A 15,740-nucleotide genomic window follows, 5' to 3' on the forward strand; every position below is an offset into this window, starting at 1 on the left:
TTTTTGTATTATTTTATCCATAATCAGAAAGGTTTCAAAACTATATCGAAACTAAATACATAACTAAAGAGAATCTAACAATTAGTGAACAACGGGAAATGTATAAAAATTACATTAAAGACGCAGCAAATAACATTCTAGGGCCGCAAAGACCACCACCACGCAATGAGTGGTTCGATGCTGAGTGCGAGGACATTACAAGAAGAAAAAACAATGCATATAAACATGCAGCAAAGAAGAACCCGAGAAAAAGAACAAAAATATAAAGATCTCAGAAGAGAAGAGAAGTACATCCATCGGAGAAAAAAGTGAACTTATGAAAATAGAGTATTGGAGAAACTTGAGGCATTAAAAAAGGAAAATCAAACAAGAAAATTCTATAAAAATCTAAATAAAGCAAGAAAAGAATTTAAACCAAGGATCGGACTCTGTAAGAATAAGGAGGGACATATACTCAATACAAAAGAAGAAGTATTGAAAAGGGTGGAACACTATAAAGAACTGCTTACTATCGAAGTAGAAGATCCAAATCAACCACCCCCAGGAGCAAACAACAATACACCATTGGCTACACAAAAAGGGCGATGAATTAGAATGTAGAAACTATAGGGGAATAACCCTCCTTAATACAGCATACAAAATATTTTCGAGTATTTTATATGGTCGCCGGAGTGAATATTCAGAGGAGCTTCTTGGCGAATATCAAAGTGGTTTTAGGCCTGGTCGATCAACAACAGACCAGATCTTTGTGCTAAGGCAAATACTGGAAAAAACCAATGAATTCAATATCGACACATACCATCTTTTCGTAGATTTTAAATCGGCCTATGATAGTGTCCTAAGAAATAAATTGTATGAAGCCATGGATGAATTCCACATTCCCGATAAACTGATAAGATTGGTTAAGGCTACAATGCGTAAAGTTGTTTGCAAAGTCGAAATACAGGGTGAACAATCATAGGCATTTGAAACGCATGTTGGGCTGCGACAGGGAGATGCGCTGGCGTGTCTCCTTTTCGACATAGCTTTGGAAAAGGCGGTCAGGGGCCCAAATAGACAGCAGAGGAAACATTTTTAATAAATCATCCCAAATTTTGGCATATGCAGATGATGTTGATCTAGTTGCCCACACAATACGCAAGCTAGAAGAAATGTATACCAGCTTGTCAAACGCCTCAAAAAATATGGGCCTGCAAGTAAATGAAGATAAAACTAAAATAATGGCATCAACACCCAACAATAGAGCCAGAAACATCGGCCACCAATTCACGGTTGATAATTCTACCTTTGAAGTAGTAGACAAATTCACATACTTAGGCTCCCTGATCACCAAGGAGAACGTCATGACGGAAGAAATCAAGCAAAGAATATTCCTAGCAAACAAATGCTATTTTGGACTGAGTAGACATATGAGAAGCAGAAACTTAAGCCAAAAAACAAAAATAACCATATACAAAACCCTTATACAACCAGTGTTGACATATGGGTCGGAGACATGGACCATTTCCAAGGCAGATGAAAATCTCCTGCTTATATTTGAACGAAGGATCCTGAGAAGAATATTTGGTGGCATCTGTGAAAATGGTGTTTGGAGAAGGAGGTACAACTACGAGATATATCACAGATATAAACATATATTTGGTGGTAAAGACGTAGTATCCTTTATAAAAATAGGAAGACTAAGATGGGCAGGACATCTGGTAAGATCACAGCAAAACAATCCTCCTAGAAGAATCCTTATGTCACAACCTGTGGGAAGTAGAAGTAGGGGTAGACCAAAACTCAGATAGAGGGATGGTGTAGATGAGGATGGTAGACAAATAGGCGCAGCAAAGTGGCAACAGTTGGCAATGGATAGAACTGACTGGCGTAATAGACTTGGGAAGGTCGAGGCTCTTTTATAGGGCTATAGCACCAATGATGATGATGATGATCCATAATCCGGATAAACAATAGAGGACTCAGGGTATCTCCCTATCTTATCCCATTGCCAGCTTGAAGAGGGTCAGTTAGTTCTTCTTCTACTTTTACCTTAACTGTGTTGTTTTGGTAGATATTTTCGATCGTTTTGATTATTCCTAGAGGTATCTCTCTTGCGTACAATAAGTGGATAACGTCGTTTAATTTGACCCAGTCAAATGCCTTCTTAAGTTCCACGAAACATAGATATGCCGGTTTGTTGTATTCTAATGATTTCTCTCGCACTTGTCTCGTTATAAATATAGCGTCTTACAGTCTTACAGTGCTGCTTACAAATTTTCGAAAGAGAGCACTGGGGTTCATTGGGGCAGTCCAAATTGCCTTCATTTTTTTAAATAGTTTTATCTGTAAATCTCATAAGTCCTATTAAACACTCTCAAAAATAAACACATTCCAATTGTTTGTTTATACAGCCAGATACCTCCACCGATATAGCTACTGTCTTTCTCTGATTTCGCTATTATAGGAGTCCTATTTACACCGTCAAGGAGTGAAGTCCAGAGTCAGATTCTGGCCTTTGGCTAATCATGTAGTGCGGGGATTATGTCAGTACCATCAGATTCCCATTTTAGATTGATTCTGATTTTAGCCGTCCGCCTGAGACGACCAGTACGAATGATGTTTGAGTGTTTGAATACACCTTTAGCGATACAAGTGTATCTTTAGCAGTTTTTATTATTTAATTTTGAGAAATATGTCATGGTTTCCTTGTTGTGCTGCCTCTAAGCGAGACTCACGAAAATTGCAAGGTCCGAAAAACCCAATACATAGAGACCACCTGAGAAACCTCCAAAATGATGGTACAGATCTGGTCATCATACTCCCAAAACTTAGTTATAAGAACGAACAGAACTTATTCCTAAATTAAAAGAAGAAGAAAAACAAGATTGTAGATATTTTATATCTTTCTAGGTATCTTCTAACAATATCATATGTGCTTTCAAATAAACTTTACCCTACACTTTGAGTTTTTTTATTATACTTACATAAAAATATAGAGAAACTAAGACCCTCGTCTTATACTGACACCTAGTATCTCTCTTGCAACATCCAGAATCTTCTGCGCACCTATGGAGGACTGTACAAGCAGGGATGTAAGTCCTGGTTGGATCTGGGTGCTCTTGTTGGACAGAGATAACCCTGGGCAACGGTGTCAGACATTTGGACTGCTGGTTCACTCGCGCGTAGTGTTCTATGACTGCTTTCACTTTCAACTCTGAAAAGAAAATCAAACGTTGGATGTCCATTATATGATAAAAAAAGTAAGACATAACAAGCTGTAGCTGTTAAATGGACAGGGAAATGATGACGTAGTAGCTTTAACAAATCGTAGAAAAGCATAGGAGACTAAAATTAAAAAGGAGATTGTAGATAAAAGAACTTAAAAAACAATAAAGTTACGAAAAGTCACAAGTCGACGAATGGTTTAGCGGCAAAGTGCTGCTTCAGCTCGTTCACTAATTCGAGGAATAATAATTTTAATTAATTAAAAATAAGAAAAAGATATAAAATAGTTCTATGTAGATCCGACTTTTATCTATTTCAAACCAATATCTGTCTGAACAGTGAAGTGTTCTCCTCGAGCTGTTTGATAATCTTTGTGAAATAATGTGTAAGTCCGTTTCCAGACTTTTGTTTATCTCGAACAAAGGATAGTCGAACAGCCAAGTGCCGCATTTCTTCACTTCTGATTTGTTGTGATAATCCCAGAGTCTCGTGACCTTGTATTTATCTCCAGCAATTTCAAGAGATATGGAACCGTTCTTCGTGACGAAGTCTCACAGTTCGATGATTATTGGTATAGGTGAGAAATAAAACGCAAAGTTTCGTAAAGCGGGCTACTCAGCCAAAATAGATCTTGCTTGGTCAAGATTAAGAACTAGCGTAACCTCCGATCGAAAAGTAAACTGCTGTTATGCATTTCTTAGTTGCATGTGCACAGCAATTTTCCATCGGAGGGCCAATACAATCGTAGATAATAAACCTTGTTGTAATTAGCCAGGCAGAGTGACAATTTTCGCTGTGATTGGTCCACTCTGGCGACAATATGGTAATCAGCAGACAAAACCATATAGAAGCTCAGTTGAATATAAATAATGGAGCTATTGAACGCGCTGAAAGGATTTAAATATCTTGGAGCTACATTTAACAGCAACTGTGACTGTGACCTGGAAGTGAAAATAAGAGTAGTAATTTCTAGAAATGCCTTCGTTAAAGATGAATATCTCCTTCTCCGTGCCTTCGAAGAGGTAATGTCCAAAGATCATTGTTAGATCTCATTAAACAGCGAAAGATTTCATACTTGCGCCATATTCTACGAAATAAAAAATATAATCTACTAAATGTCATCTTGATAGGCAAAGTTAAAGGTCGACGATGCACTGGGTGAAAGCAATATACAAGTTTCAGAGACATAAGAAACCGGTAGAAAGGTGCGGTATACCTGATGTCATCTCAAAAATAAGAAGAGTGGAAGAAGGATCTCTATATATTTAACAACCAGCATGAACGGCTACAAAGAAGAAAGCTAACCCATTTTCTCCGCCACTGCGGCATACAAATCTGGCTTAAACCCTTAATAAGCATTTGAATTTTATATTGTAATGAAAGTTTGTAGGGGTAATCATATTATTTTTATGGAAACAAATAAATATCGATATTTATAGTTTTTTGCTTTGAACAATCCTGTATAAATACTTGTAATCTTCTGCCATAAAAACTGTGCTATCGTGCATTTGCAAATCGCATATACCCTCGACTAGGTCTGTGTAACCTAAATAGCTTTATAAATAAAATCTCGATACATAAATCCTAGTTATTTTTCAATTGGATCTAATATCTCGTAAACAATACACTTACTGAACATGTTTAAAATCGCAACAAACAAAATAACTGTTTCATTCGCAAATTGGTCGACATATATAATAATCATCTATGAAAAGATCACAAAGCAGACCCCACACACAAACTACTCCTTTTTTTGTGTCTGCTCGACAGTGACTTCATTCCAGATAAAGATCCGCTGTGCGTATGCCTCGATCGATCATTGAAATTGCTTAAATAATGAGCACTAATTATGTTCCACGTTTTCTTTTAGGAGGGTGGTTGAAATGCCGAAGTACTCACGGCTATTAAAGTAATAGAGTAATTTGTCATCGACTGTGAGTGATCGGAATGTTGATTGTTGAATAGTAGATGTTGACTTTCTTTGCTCACAGCGCAATAGAATTGATCTCTAGTCGATGGTTTTTACGTGGATGCGGTCTTTAATGAAGTGAAGCTTCACGTGTGAAAATTTTTTTTATAGTCAAGGGAATAAAGTTCTATTCTTTTAAATATAAGTGTTAATTATTACTTTTCATTTTGTTTTATTTAACTACTTTATTTTTATTTAACTTAGTGCAATGGTGCAATACATTTTATTTGATTCTGATTTATTTTATAATATACACACATCAAAATAATGGTGAACCACAAGGTGGAGGGAAACTTTAGAAAATCTCAATTTCACATACAGTAGCCGCACCGCATGGAACCTTCTAAGGAAACTAGACTCTGGCACAAACAACACTACAGCAAAATCTACATCCCCAAAACCGTAAGACATAGGCAAACGCATAGCCAACCTTTCAAAACCAGTAATAGAAAAAACTCATAAATGAGAAGTTAGATTTCAGTTGAAAGAAGCCAACATTGCTCAACAATAAAGCCTACCAATAATGAAGCCTATCGAGCAAGAAGAGCTTGCAGAAGCTTTAAAATTAATTAAATGCCGCAAAGCCGCAGATCCTGAATTTTTAAAACACATTGGTCCAAATACCAGTAAGTGGCTTCTTGAATTTTACAATCAAATATTGACTAAGCAGAAGTTTCCAAAATCCTTCAAAAAAAAAGTAAGATCATCGCAATATCTAAACCTGGGAAAGACCCTGCACTACCTGAGAGCTACAGACCAATTGCTCTTTTAAGCGTCTGCTATAAGATATTTGAGAGTATAATCAAAACGAGATTATTTTACCATGCAAAGCCAAATATTCCTCAAGAACAAGCTGGATTCATGCCCGGAAGAAGCTGTGGCGATCAAGTCCTCTCCTTAACAACATTTATTGAGAACGGAAGAAGAAACTTAAAACAATAGCAGCTTTCATAGACTTGACGTGCGCCTACGACACAGTGTAGAAGTAGGGTCTTTTATTTAAAATATACCAGATGGTACCATGCCGCTCGTTCAACAGTTTGATAAACCAAATGCTAAGTGACAGACTTTTCCAAGTACACCTAAATGGGAAAAACAGTAGGTTCAGAAACCTGCAAAACGGCTTACCATAAGGGTCAGTTATGTCTCCTCTTCTTTTTAATATTTATACGTCAGATGTACCAACTACCACCTCGCGTCAATTTATTTATGCCGATGACATGGCTCTGGGTGCTCAAGAAGAAGACATAAAAAACCGCTGAAACGACCATAGAAGCAGACCTAAACACTTTTAACAGATACTTTAAGAAATGGGGCCTACAACCAAACCCATCGAAGACTGAAGTAACAGCTTTCCATCTTAACAACCACAAGGCAAATTACAGGCTAAACATAGAATGCGATGGAAGCATTCTAAAGCACAGTTCGAACCCAAAATACCTCAGTGTAACTCTAGATCGAATCCAGATGTCATCATAATGAGCGCGCTGTCCTTAGTATATCCTAATGCAGAATATTGCGCTCCTGTCTGGCTAAACAGTCATCACACAAACGTCATAGATACCTAGTTAAACCAAACAATGAGGCACATAACGGGAACTATAAAGCCCACACCAACCCAATGGCCTCCAGTTTTAAGCAACATCGCTCCATGAGCAACAAGACGACTAGCCGCACTCAACACCCTAGTTCAAAAATGCCAACAAAAGCCAGCACTACCGATAAATACAGACATCGCTGAGCTAGACCAAAGAGAGTTAAGACTGAAATCCAGACATCCAGCTACTAGAACTGCTACAAAATTGGCTGATTTGCGAGATCGCAATTTAACTGCATCACAATTGCAAGTGAGGCTGCAAGAGACCCATCAGGTGTTTGTAAGTGGCCAATCCATTAGAAATAGACTGCATGAAGTAGGGTTAAATGCTCGACGACCTGTGAGAGTACCTGTGTTATCCAGAGGAAATCGCGCTCATCGACAGTGGGCACAAGAACACGCAAATTGGGTTAGACGTGAGTAGCCTCTACTTTGTTCACAGATGAGTCCCGATTTGGATTTGCACCAGATGCATGACGGGCAAGAATTTGGAACTGATCTGGCAATGCTGAACGATTGGCCACCGTGCAGGAGGTTCATAGACAGCAAGGCGGCAGTATAATGGTATTGAGTGGCATCACTCTTAGTGGAAAAACCAAACTCGTTTGTCTGGAACGGTTTCTAAATGCAACAGACCGCGATATTATTATCAAACCTATTGTTTGACTCTTTGCATAACAAGTTGGTCCAAATTTCAATTAATGCACGAGTCCGCATACTGCCAGGTTTGTGCAAACATTCCTCTAAAAAAGGGAAAATGAGTTTTTACCATGTTCTTATATAATATAATTGGCGGAAGCATTTTGCAATAAAATATCGCGTTCAATACAAGACAGCACTTAGGTCATACACTATACTCACTTAACCTAAAGACTACTTTGTTGGGAGTTGAGAGGCAACAAATTAGTTTTTTATTTGTTTTTGTTACCATTTTTTGACTTATGAAGTTCTCTTTTAATTTTCTTAAGAGCTATTGCGATAATTCCAAAAAGTCCTAGTCCTTAGACGAAGTGTGTGTGAGGACTTGTTAATAGCAACTGATTGGTATTCAAATTCTAAATTACGCATTCTAAATTACGATCATACTACAGAGTATAAGGCACTTGGGCGAGACAGTGTGATGTCACTGTCGGTAAGCGTTGAATCTGCATTACCGGTCGAGCTTGAACCTTAGCCAGGACCGGAACCATTTGTTAACTGTCGAACAGTCAATTCTTCTTCGTCTGTCAACTGTCAATTCTTCTTCTTTACCGTAGCTAATGTCAGAACGAAGATACACCAGCGCTGGGGATATGACCCAAGCATGACAGACATATTTGATGACGATTTGAGACTGTCACACGTGTGGAAACCGTAACGAGTTGCATACTATATTTTATCTACGAGGAACAAGTAATTCATTTTCAAAGTTGTTAGTATACTTCCGGTCTTTGGTAAGAAATATGTAGATCATAGATGGTTTTTCGATAGCCATCAGGCAAAATTTTCCCCAATAGTACTCCTCTCTCTCCCAGAAATAGTATGTGCATGAGTAGCGTTTTCTCGAGTAGCATCGTCAATTTTTTTTCTAATCCGGAGGTATATTATTAAAGGTACAGCTACAGAACGGACGCATTTTGGCAAAGTTTCCCATGTAAATCTCCATAGAAGATCGATTCTGCTCATTTTTGACGCTTTTTGTGGTGGGATAAAACGGCTCATCCGATCGTGACGTATGATACATCATTCGAAAGTAGAGGGATAGCGAATATGTTGAAACAGAAAAAACAAACATGGCGGCATTGCCAAAAGGTCATTACATCATATCTCTATTGTTATTGGTCCGATTGAAGCGTGTTATACATTAAATGAAAAAGAAGGGTATAGAGAATATGTTAAGACAACACGGCGACTACCAAACGGACATGTTTTTCGTTGTTATGGGTCTGATTTTGATTTATACATATTTCGAAATAAAAAATCAAACAGGGCGTCACGGATTTTTTGACTATATCCAAACCATCGAACACATCTACGTATACACGTTTTACACACATACAAGCATACATATAGGCTGCACACAACGTTACGTAGCATGCTACTGTTATACACAGACTACTATTGCTACGCATATTAAAGCCGCTACACAGGTGTGTACAGGTCTACTGTTACAAAAACTCATTCATCAAACAGTTTCCATTCTTTAAGTATGTTCAATCCATCTAGCACCTGTTAGCCATCGCAAAAAAAGACAATCTTTCTCTTTCTATCACTTCTTGTACAGGGTATACAATTCTTCTTTTCTCTCTCTCTCTCTCTCTCTCTCAAAACAATAAATGTAATATATATGGGTGAGATATCGTTGAAAAGGATATGCTGGCTTGGTAAATTTTTTGTTTATGAGTTTGTTGACTTTACGATATTTGTTAGGGTCTCCATTTATATATTTATGTAATATATACATTAGATCCAGAATTTCCTCTATATTCAAATCATTTTTTGTTAACATTTAAGGTGTTTATAGGAACTTGTAGTGCTTTTTTAGGTGTTAACAAAAAAGCTGTACTGCCAACATAAAAATTAGAAGTCAAAAAGCACGTAACAACGTTATAAACATGCAAACAAACGTTTCTTTATAACACAGATTTGACAATATTTCTAAAAATACAATTAACTAAATGTTATGCATGCATTGTGCTTTACTATGGAGTTAAATCATGGACGCTAAATCAATAAGCGAGTAGAAGACTTAAATTCTTTGAAATATAGGGATTTTCAATATCTCATGAGTGGATCATGTTTAAAACAATGAAATGTTACAAATAATAAAGAAATAAAAAGAAGTTGAAAAGACGATAATAGAAATAAACCTGCGATATCTCAGACATATAGGGCATGGCGAAAAATATTGCATCTGGCGATTGATAATTATAATAATATAGCAAAATAGACACAAAAGGAATGGGTAAGAAGACGAATATCTTGGTTGAAGAAAGTAAGAGAGTAGAACAGTTGCAGCACAAAAAAATTCTTCTGAACAACTGTTTCGAAAGTTAGAGTGACTGATGATTGTCTACCTCCATAACGGAGATGACAGTTAAAAAAGAACCAAATCCTACTAGATTATGTCTACCTCTCGCATACGCATTTTTTTATTGACTCTAAGAAACCTGTAAGAGCATATGACTAATAAACAACTGCGGTTAAATATTCTGAAACGGCGATTGAGTTATTTTAACCTTGACATGTTGTCGAAACTAACGACCACAAAATAAATAATAAAAATAACCTGAATGATCAGATCCCGATGCCAAATGGTAGCGGTATAAAATGTTTAGGTCAGGAAACTATGCAATCCAAGCTAATCTCATTATACACGTTAATGTCACTACCAGAGCCAACATCTGTTCATAAATCAGGCTGATATAATACCAGGATTTGATGTTCTCGTTTGCGGTACGTGGTAATTTGGTTAATAAGGTGTATTTATAGATTGAAAATTACGAAAAGCGTCAACCATGCAATATGTGACGGTATTCATTTTACTATTACACATTGTGTTCACGTGAAATTAAACTTCCACCAAAAAAAGAAGGAACAACAAAGAAGTACAGATAATAAGATTAAGTAGCATAAAAGAAGATGACTTCAATTATTTTTACCTTGCACCACACTATAAAAAATATACAATGAAGACGAAAAAAACTGAAACAAAAGACTTACGTTCTTTTGATGGTTTTAAATTCAGTTGCTGCCTCATCGACTCCCGAACCTTCTCCTGCGTTCCGAAGTGGTTCCATTTGTATTCCGTCAACCTGGATACTGGTCTTACTACTGGCGGTAAAGTACTGGATGGCTTCTCGGTAGGTTCTTCTGCTTGGACGTCCTCATCTAAAGAGTCGAAGAAAGGATCCGAATCGGGATCATCATCTTCATCTGCGTAATCTAATTCGTCATCGTCATCATCCTGAAAAAAAAAAACATTTCATTATAATTTACAATCTTTTAGTTTGTTATTTTAAGTGTGCGATCAAGTAATTTGTTGAATGAATTATTTCATTGATCGATAATTCAAAACAGTTGGTAATTTTATAATATTATCCATATTTTATTCATTAGGTTAATTATATCACACCGAAAAGCGATTTCCACTCCGGAAATTGCTTTCAAAGAAAGATTATGTTAAAATAAGATATAACAACAACCAACAACTCCTTAGTTTAAAACAATCTGTTTTTTAACGATTTCCGGTGTGAAAATCCAAACTTCCAAGACCAAATGTAAAATTCAATTTTGTATTACAATCAATTGTAATTTAATCCCATATAAATACAATATTCAACTTCAGTCCTGACCCAGAATGAGTGAAGTGGTCATCGTGATTCCTCTTCCAAAGATCCGTCTCTGGTCATTTCTTTTGACTTATGCATAGGTCTTTTGCATATTCTTGTAATTTGGTTGATCCATCTTGTTAGGGATTATTTTCGTGATCTTCGGCCTTCTTCCTTTCCTTGGATAATAAATTTCCATGTTTTCTGTGGCTGCTCTCATAACTTGTCCAAAGTATTATAATTGTTGGGGATGGACTTTCCTGGAGAGAGTTTTAGCTCATTTAACATTGAATTTTTTTTAAAGTTCGTGAAATTTGAGAGTCCTTCCATATTTTCTGAATTTTAAATCCCATGTACAAGGGATTTTAAATTCGAACTAAGAGTTAGGTTGGCGAGGTGCTATGTTTTTTCGACTTTATTTTATGGAATGGAATCTTGGACCTTGAATTCGACATCAATGAAAAAACTGGAATCATTCGAGCTGTGGGTGTATAGAAGAATTCTGAAAATATCGTGGACAGAACACATCACAAACAAAGAGGTTCTGAAAAGGATAAATAAAAAAATAGGAACTTTAAATATAATTAAAACAAGAAAATTGGAATATCTCGGACATATTACACGTGGAGAGAAATACACCTTGCTCCAACTGATTATGCAGGGAAAGATCCAAGGAAAGAGAAGCATAGGGAGGCATAGAATGTCATGGCTGCGCAACCTGAGAGAGTGGTACGGATGTACATCAAATAAACTTTTCAGAGCAGCCGTCTCAAAAATCCGAATAGCTATGATGATTGCCGACCTCCGCCGCGGAGATGGCACTTGAAGGAGAAGAAGTGGGTTCGTATAGTTCAGTTATAAGCAAAGTTAAGTTTTGTGGTACGCCTACTTCTTTTAATATCTGCCATTAGGGTTGCCATTTGACCCGGTCGAATGCTTTGCGATAATCAATAAAACAAATATATAATAGGATATTGAATTTCCTAGATTTTTTTATAATTTGTCTTATATTTAGAGGAAGTATCTCTACCTTTGGTATATCCAGTTTTCTCTTGGGGTATTTCTCTTTATAGGAATGTTTTTAGTCTCTCATATAAAATAAGGGAGATGGTTTTATAATTGCCGCATTTATGGAAGCTGTCTTTTTTGTATATGGCTGTTATTGAAGATTTTGTCCAGTCGTCAAGTTTTGTCCTATCTGTACCTGGTGCTTTATACTTGAGTTTACTAATCGCCAGTCTTATTTTATTCTCGAATATATTCATCTTCTTCAAATTACTGCAGGAACTCGAAGCCAATAGTAATGACAATGCAAGACTATACAAGTACATAAAATCACAGAGAAAAAAAGAGATACCGGCAAATATTGGAAAAATGGAATGGGAAACACACTATAGAGAACTGTTTAAAAAGAAAGACGAGGCTGAAAATGCAGAAAATGAAGAACAAACAGAAAATAGGAATGAAGAACAATCAGAGCCTCCCTCATACAGCGAAGTATTGGCGACCATAAACAGATTAAAGACAAGGAAAGCAGCAGGGCCAGACGACATTATAAATGAGTTCTTCAAGAAAGGGGGAGAGGAACTAGCCCACAGAATCCACAACCTAATAGAACGAATATGGGAAGAAGAACGCATGCCGAACGACTGGAATTGTGGTCTGATAACACCAATCCCTAAAAAAGGCGACAAGACGAAATGCACTAACTACAGGGGAATCACGTTATTAAATACAATGTACAAAATATTAACTAATTTGATCAGACAAAGAATAGAAAAAGAAACTAGAACAAAAATAGGTGAATACCAACATGGATTCAGGGAAGGTAAGTCAACAATAGATGCAATACACATTGTAACGCAAATCGTCGAAAAAAGTTACGAGCATGGAATAGATCTACATATACTGTTTATTGACTACAAGCAAGCTTTTGACAGTGTAATAAGGGAGGAGCTAATTAAGGACATGAAACAATTAGGCATCCAAGAAAAACTAATAAGTCTCACGATAATGACGATGAAGGAATCCAAGGCACGAATCTTAACAAGGGAAGGCCCGTCAGATGAAGTACAAATGGAGGTAGGTGTCAGACAGGGAGACTCCCTGTCAACAACATTATTTAACATTGCCATAGAGGGGGCAGTAAGAGCAGCCAAAATTATGGGAACGATTATCGAATCTTCAGCCCAACTGATAGCGTATGCAGACGATATTGCACTGGTTACTAGAGATTTAAAAACCATGCAGAACATAATATTAATACTAGATAAAGAAGCAAAGAAGAGAGGGCTAGTAATAAACCAAAGCAAAACGAAATACCTCAAGTGTTCAAGAGAGAATACGAACATAGAGAAAGAAATTAAGCTTGGTGCATATACATTTGAAAGAGTACACCGTTTCAAATACCTGGGAGTGATGGTGAATGACAGAAATGATAGAACGGATGAAATAAATGAACGCATCCTACTGGGTAATAAAACCTACTGGAATTACCAAAAATTCCTGAAAGAAAAGTACATTAGTAAGAAAACCAAATTAAAAATTTACAAGACTGCAATCAGGCCAGTGATCACCTATGGTGCAGAGACGATGTGCCTAACACAAAAAGATGAAATGAGGTTGGAAATCCTAGAGAGAAAGATAATTCGACGAATAATGGGACCGGTGAGAATAAGTGTAGGCGAATTTAGAAGATTAACCAATGAAGAAATTAAAGAAGTCATCGAGGGTGAAGACATAATCAAGTTCGTGAAGACGCAAAGGCTTAGGTGGCTGGGACACACAGAAAGAGCTAACCCAGACTCTACCCTAAAGCGAATAACTGGATGGAGACCAACAACAAAGAGACCAAAGGGGAGACCCAAAACAAGATGGAGAGATCAAGTCTTAGGAGACATAAAGAAGCTGAGAATCTACAATTGGAAGGAGCGCTGTAAGGACCGGAAAGAATGGAGGAAAATTGTAGACAGGGCCAAGTCACACACGCTGCTATAATAATAAAAAAAACAACAGCGGACTGATTCTCCGCAATAAATAAATCAGAGAGCCCAAAAGGGCGGCAAACACTCCGCCAGGAGTGAATAAGCCATGATGATGATGATATTCATCTTCTATTTCTTCAGGGTTTGGTAAACGTAAAAGTTGTTGGCGTTGATCATCTTTCTATAGATTCCGACAATATAATCTCCATTTCTCTGCTATATCTTCTCTAATGGTTCTCAGGGTTCCTGTTTGGTCTTTAATTGCCCAAGTTCTGGCTTTAAACCGGTAAAGTCCCTTGCTATGTAGCGTATTTTTCTAAATAGATCTTTCAGCTGATTGTTTTGATCGTGGCTCTCAATTTCTTTACATATATTGTGATAATACTGTTGTTTATCAGCCTTGCATCTTAATTTTATTTCTTTGTTGAGCTCTTTTCCTTTTATTATGTACACCACTTTAACAAAGATTTCTTCTATTTTCAATTATTTTAAGGGTTTCATCTTTTATCTAGTGTTTCTGTTTCACAAAATTATTTAGCTTTGGACGATTCATCGGTATTGTTACACAATGTTTAATAGTCCCCCATATTTCTTGTGATTTACCCTTACGAATAGCAGTTTTATGCTATTCGTAAGAAAGCTTTTTCGCGCTTCTTGGAGAAGGTCGTCCTTTTTTCTTAGTTCTATCCTCTTTATTTCTCTCTGTTTTTAAGCGCTTTAAGTTTAAGATTTACTTTAGCTACGAGGAGAGTATGATCTGATCAGGATATAGCCGCTGGATATGATCTGAATTGAACTTGAACATAGCACAAGAAAAAAACAGTTTCAGAACCTCCTAAAAAACATTATTTAACATTAATTTCCCTTGAAGATCCGAATCAATTCTTCGATTTGCTAATTCAAATCACCGATCTACAATAGTTGCGAACGTTGCTTTAATATATTAGGTACCTTTAAAAAAAATAGGTGTGTCAATATTTGAAAAGTGTAAACGACGAAAGCAATATACCTAAAATAATACTAATTTGCTATGATCATAGAAGTGAATGATTTAATTAACTGATTCGTTTTGCTGATCCGTTACTACATATCTACCTGATATTATCTAATAAAGAACATTGCATAACAATCCAAAAAGTAGGAAGATCTAGAAATTAATACAAAACAAAATAAAACACAGACAATCTTTAATTGAAAATATTGATCAGGTATCACTTAATCTTCTCACATGTACATAGAGTACAACCCTGGTATGCAAATCAGATTATATTTAGATTTTATTGTTGTGTAGCATAAAATTGAACCCTTGACCTTACTCAAAAATACCGCTATAATGCATAATTTTCCATTCTCCCAAGGCACTTGTTTCCACTCGTATTCCTTACATTGGTATTTGTCACGGTAGATTCCTACTATAATACAACCACGTACTTAAAATTTTATGTGAGAAGTAGAGGTCTTCGGATCGATGTCTGATACGGTTACGGATCTACTGAATTGTAATTTCACTTTAATTCAGAGTTCTTATTAATTTCTGTTTTATTGTAGTTATTTGGAACGAAATTTTAAGGTTTCAATGTAAGTTTTTATTTCATCCATAAGTTTCTGTCTTGGGTTATACGGATATGAATCCTCCCCTTCGACTAAGCGTCTCCCAATAGGTTGTGTATAAA

General features: G+C 36.5%; 1 protein-coding gene across 3 annotated transcripts in view; it reads right to left on the reverse strand.

Annotated features, from left to right (window-relative positions):
- The window catches only part of LOC140446036 (uncharacterized), a 206,126-nt gene that overhangs the window by 19,468 nt on the left and 170,918 nt on the right, over window positions 1-15,740 (reverse strand). For all 3 annotated transcript variants that reach the window (XM_072538550.1, XM_072538558.1, XM_072538542.1), the window contains exons 3-4: window positions 10,476-10,719; window positions 2,967-3,196 (exon numbers count right to left, since the gene is read on the reverse strand). In XM_072538550.1, coding sequence (XP_072394651.1) covers window positions 2,967-3,196; window positions 10,476-10,719 — 474 coding nt within the window. The remainder of the gene's footprint in view (window positions 1-2,966; window positions 3,197-10,475; window positions 10,720-15,740) is intronic.

Source organism: Diabrotica undecimpunctata, chromosome 1 (assembly GCF_040954645.1).
Source record: "Diabrotica undecimpunctata isolate CICGRU chromosome 1, icDiaUnde3, whole genome shotgun sequence".
Taxonomy (NCBI): domain Eukaryota; kingdom Metazoa; phylum Arthropoda; class Insecta; order Coleoptera; family Chrysomelidae; genus Diabrotica; species Diabrotica undecimpunctata.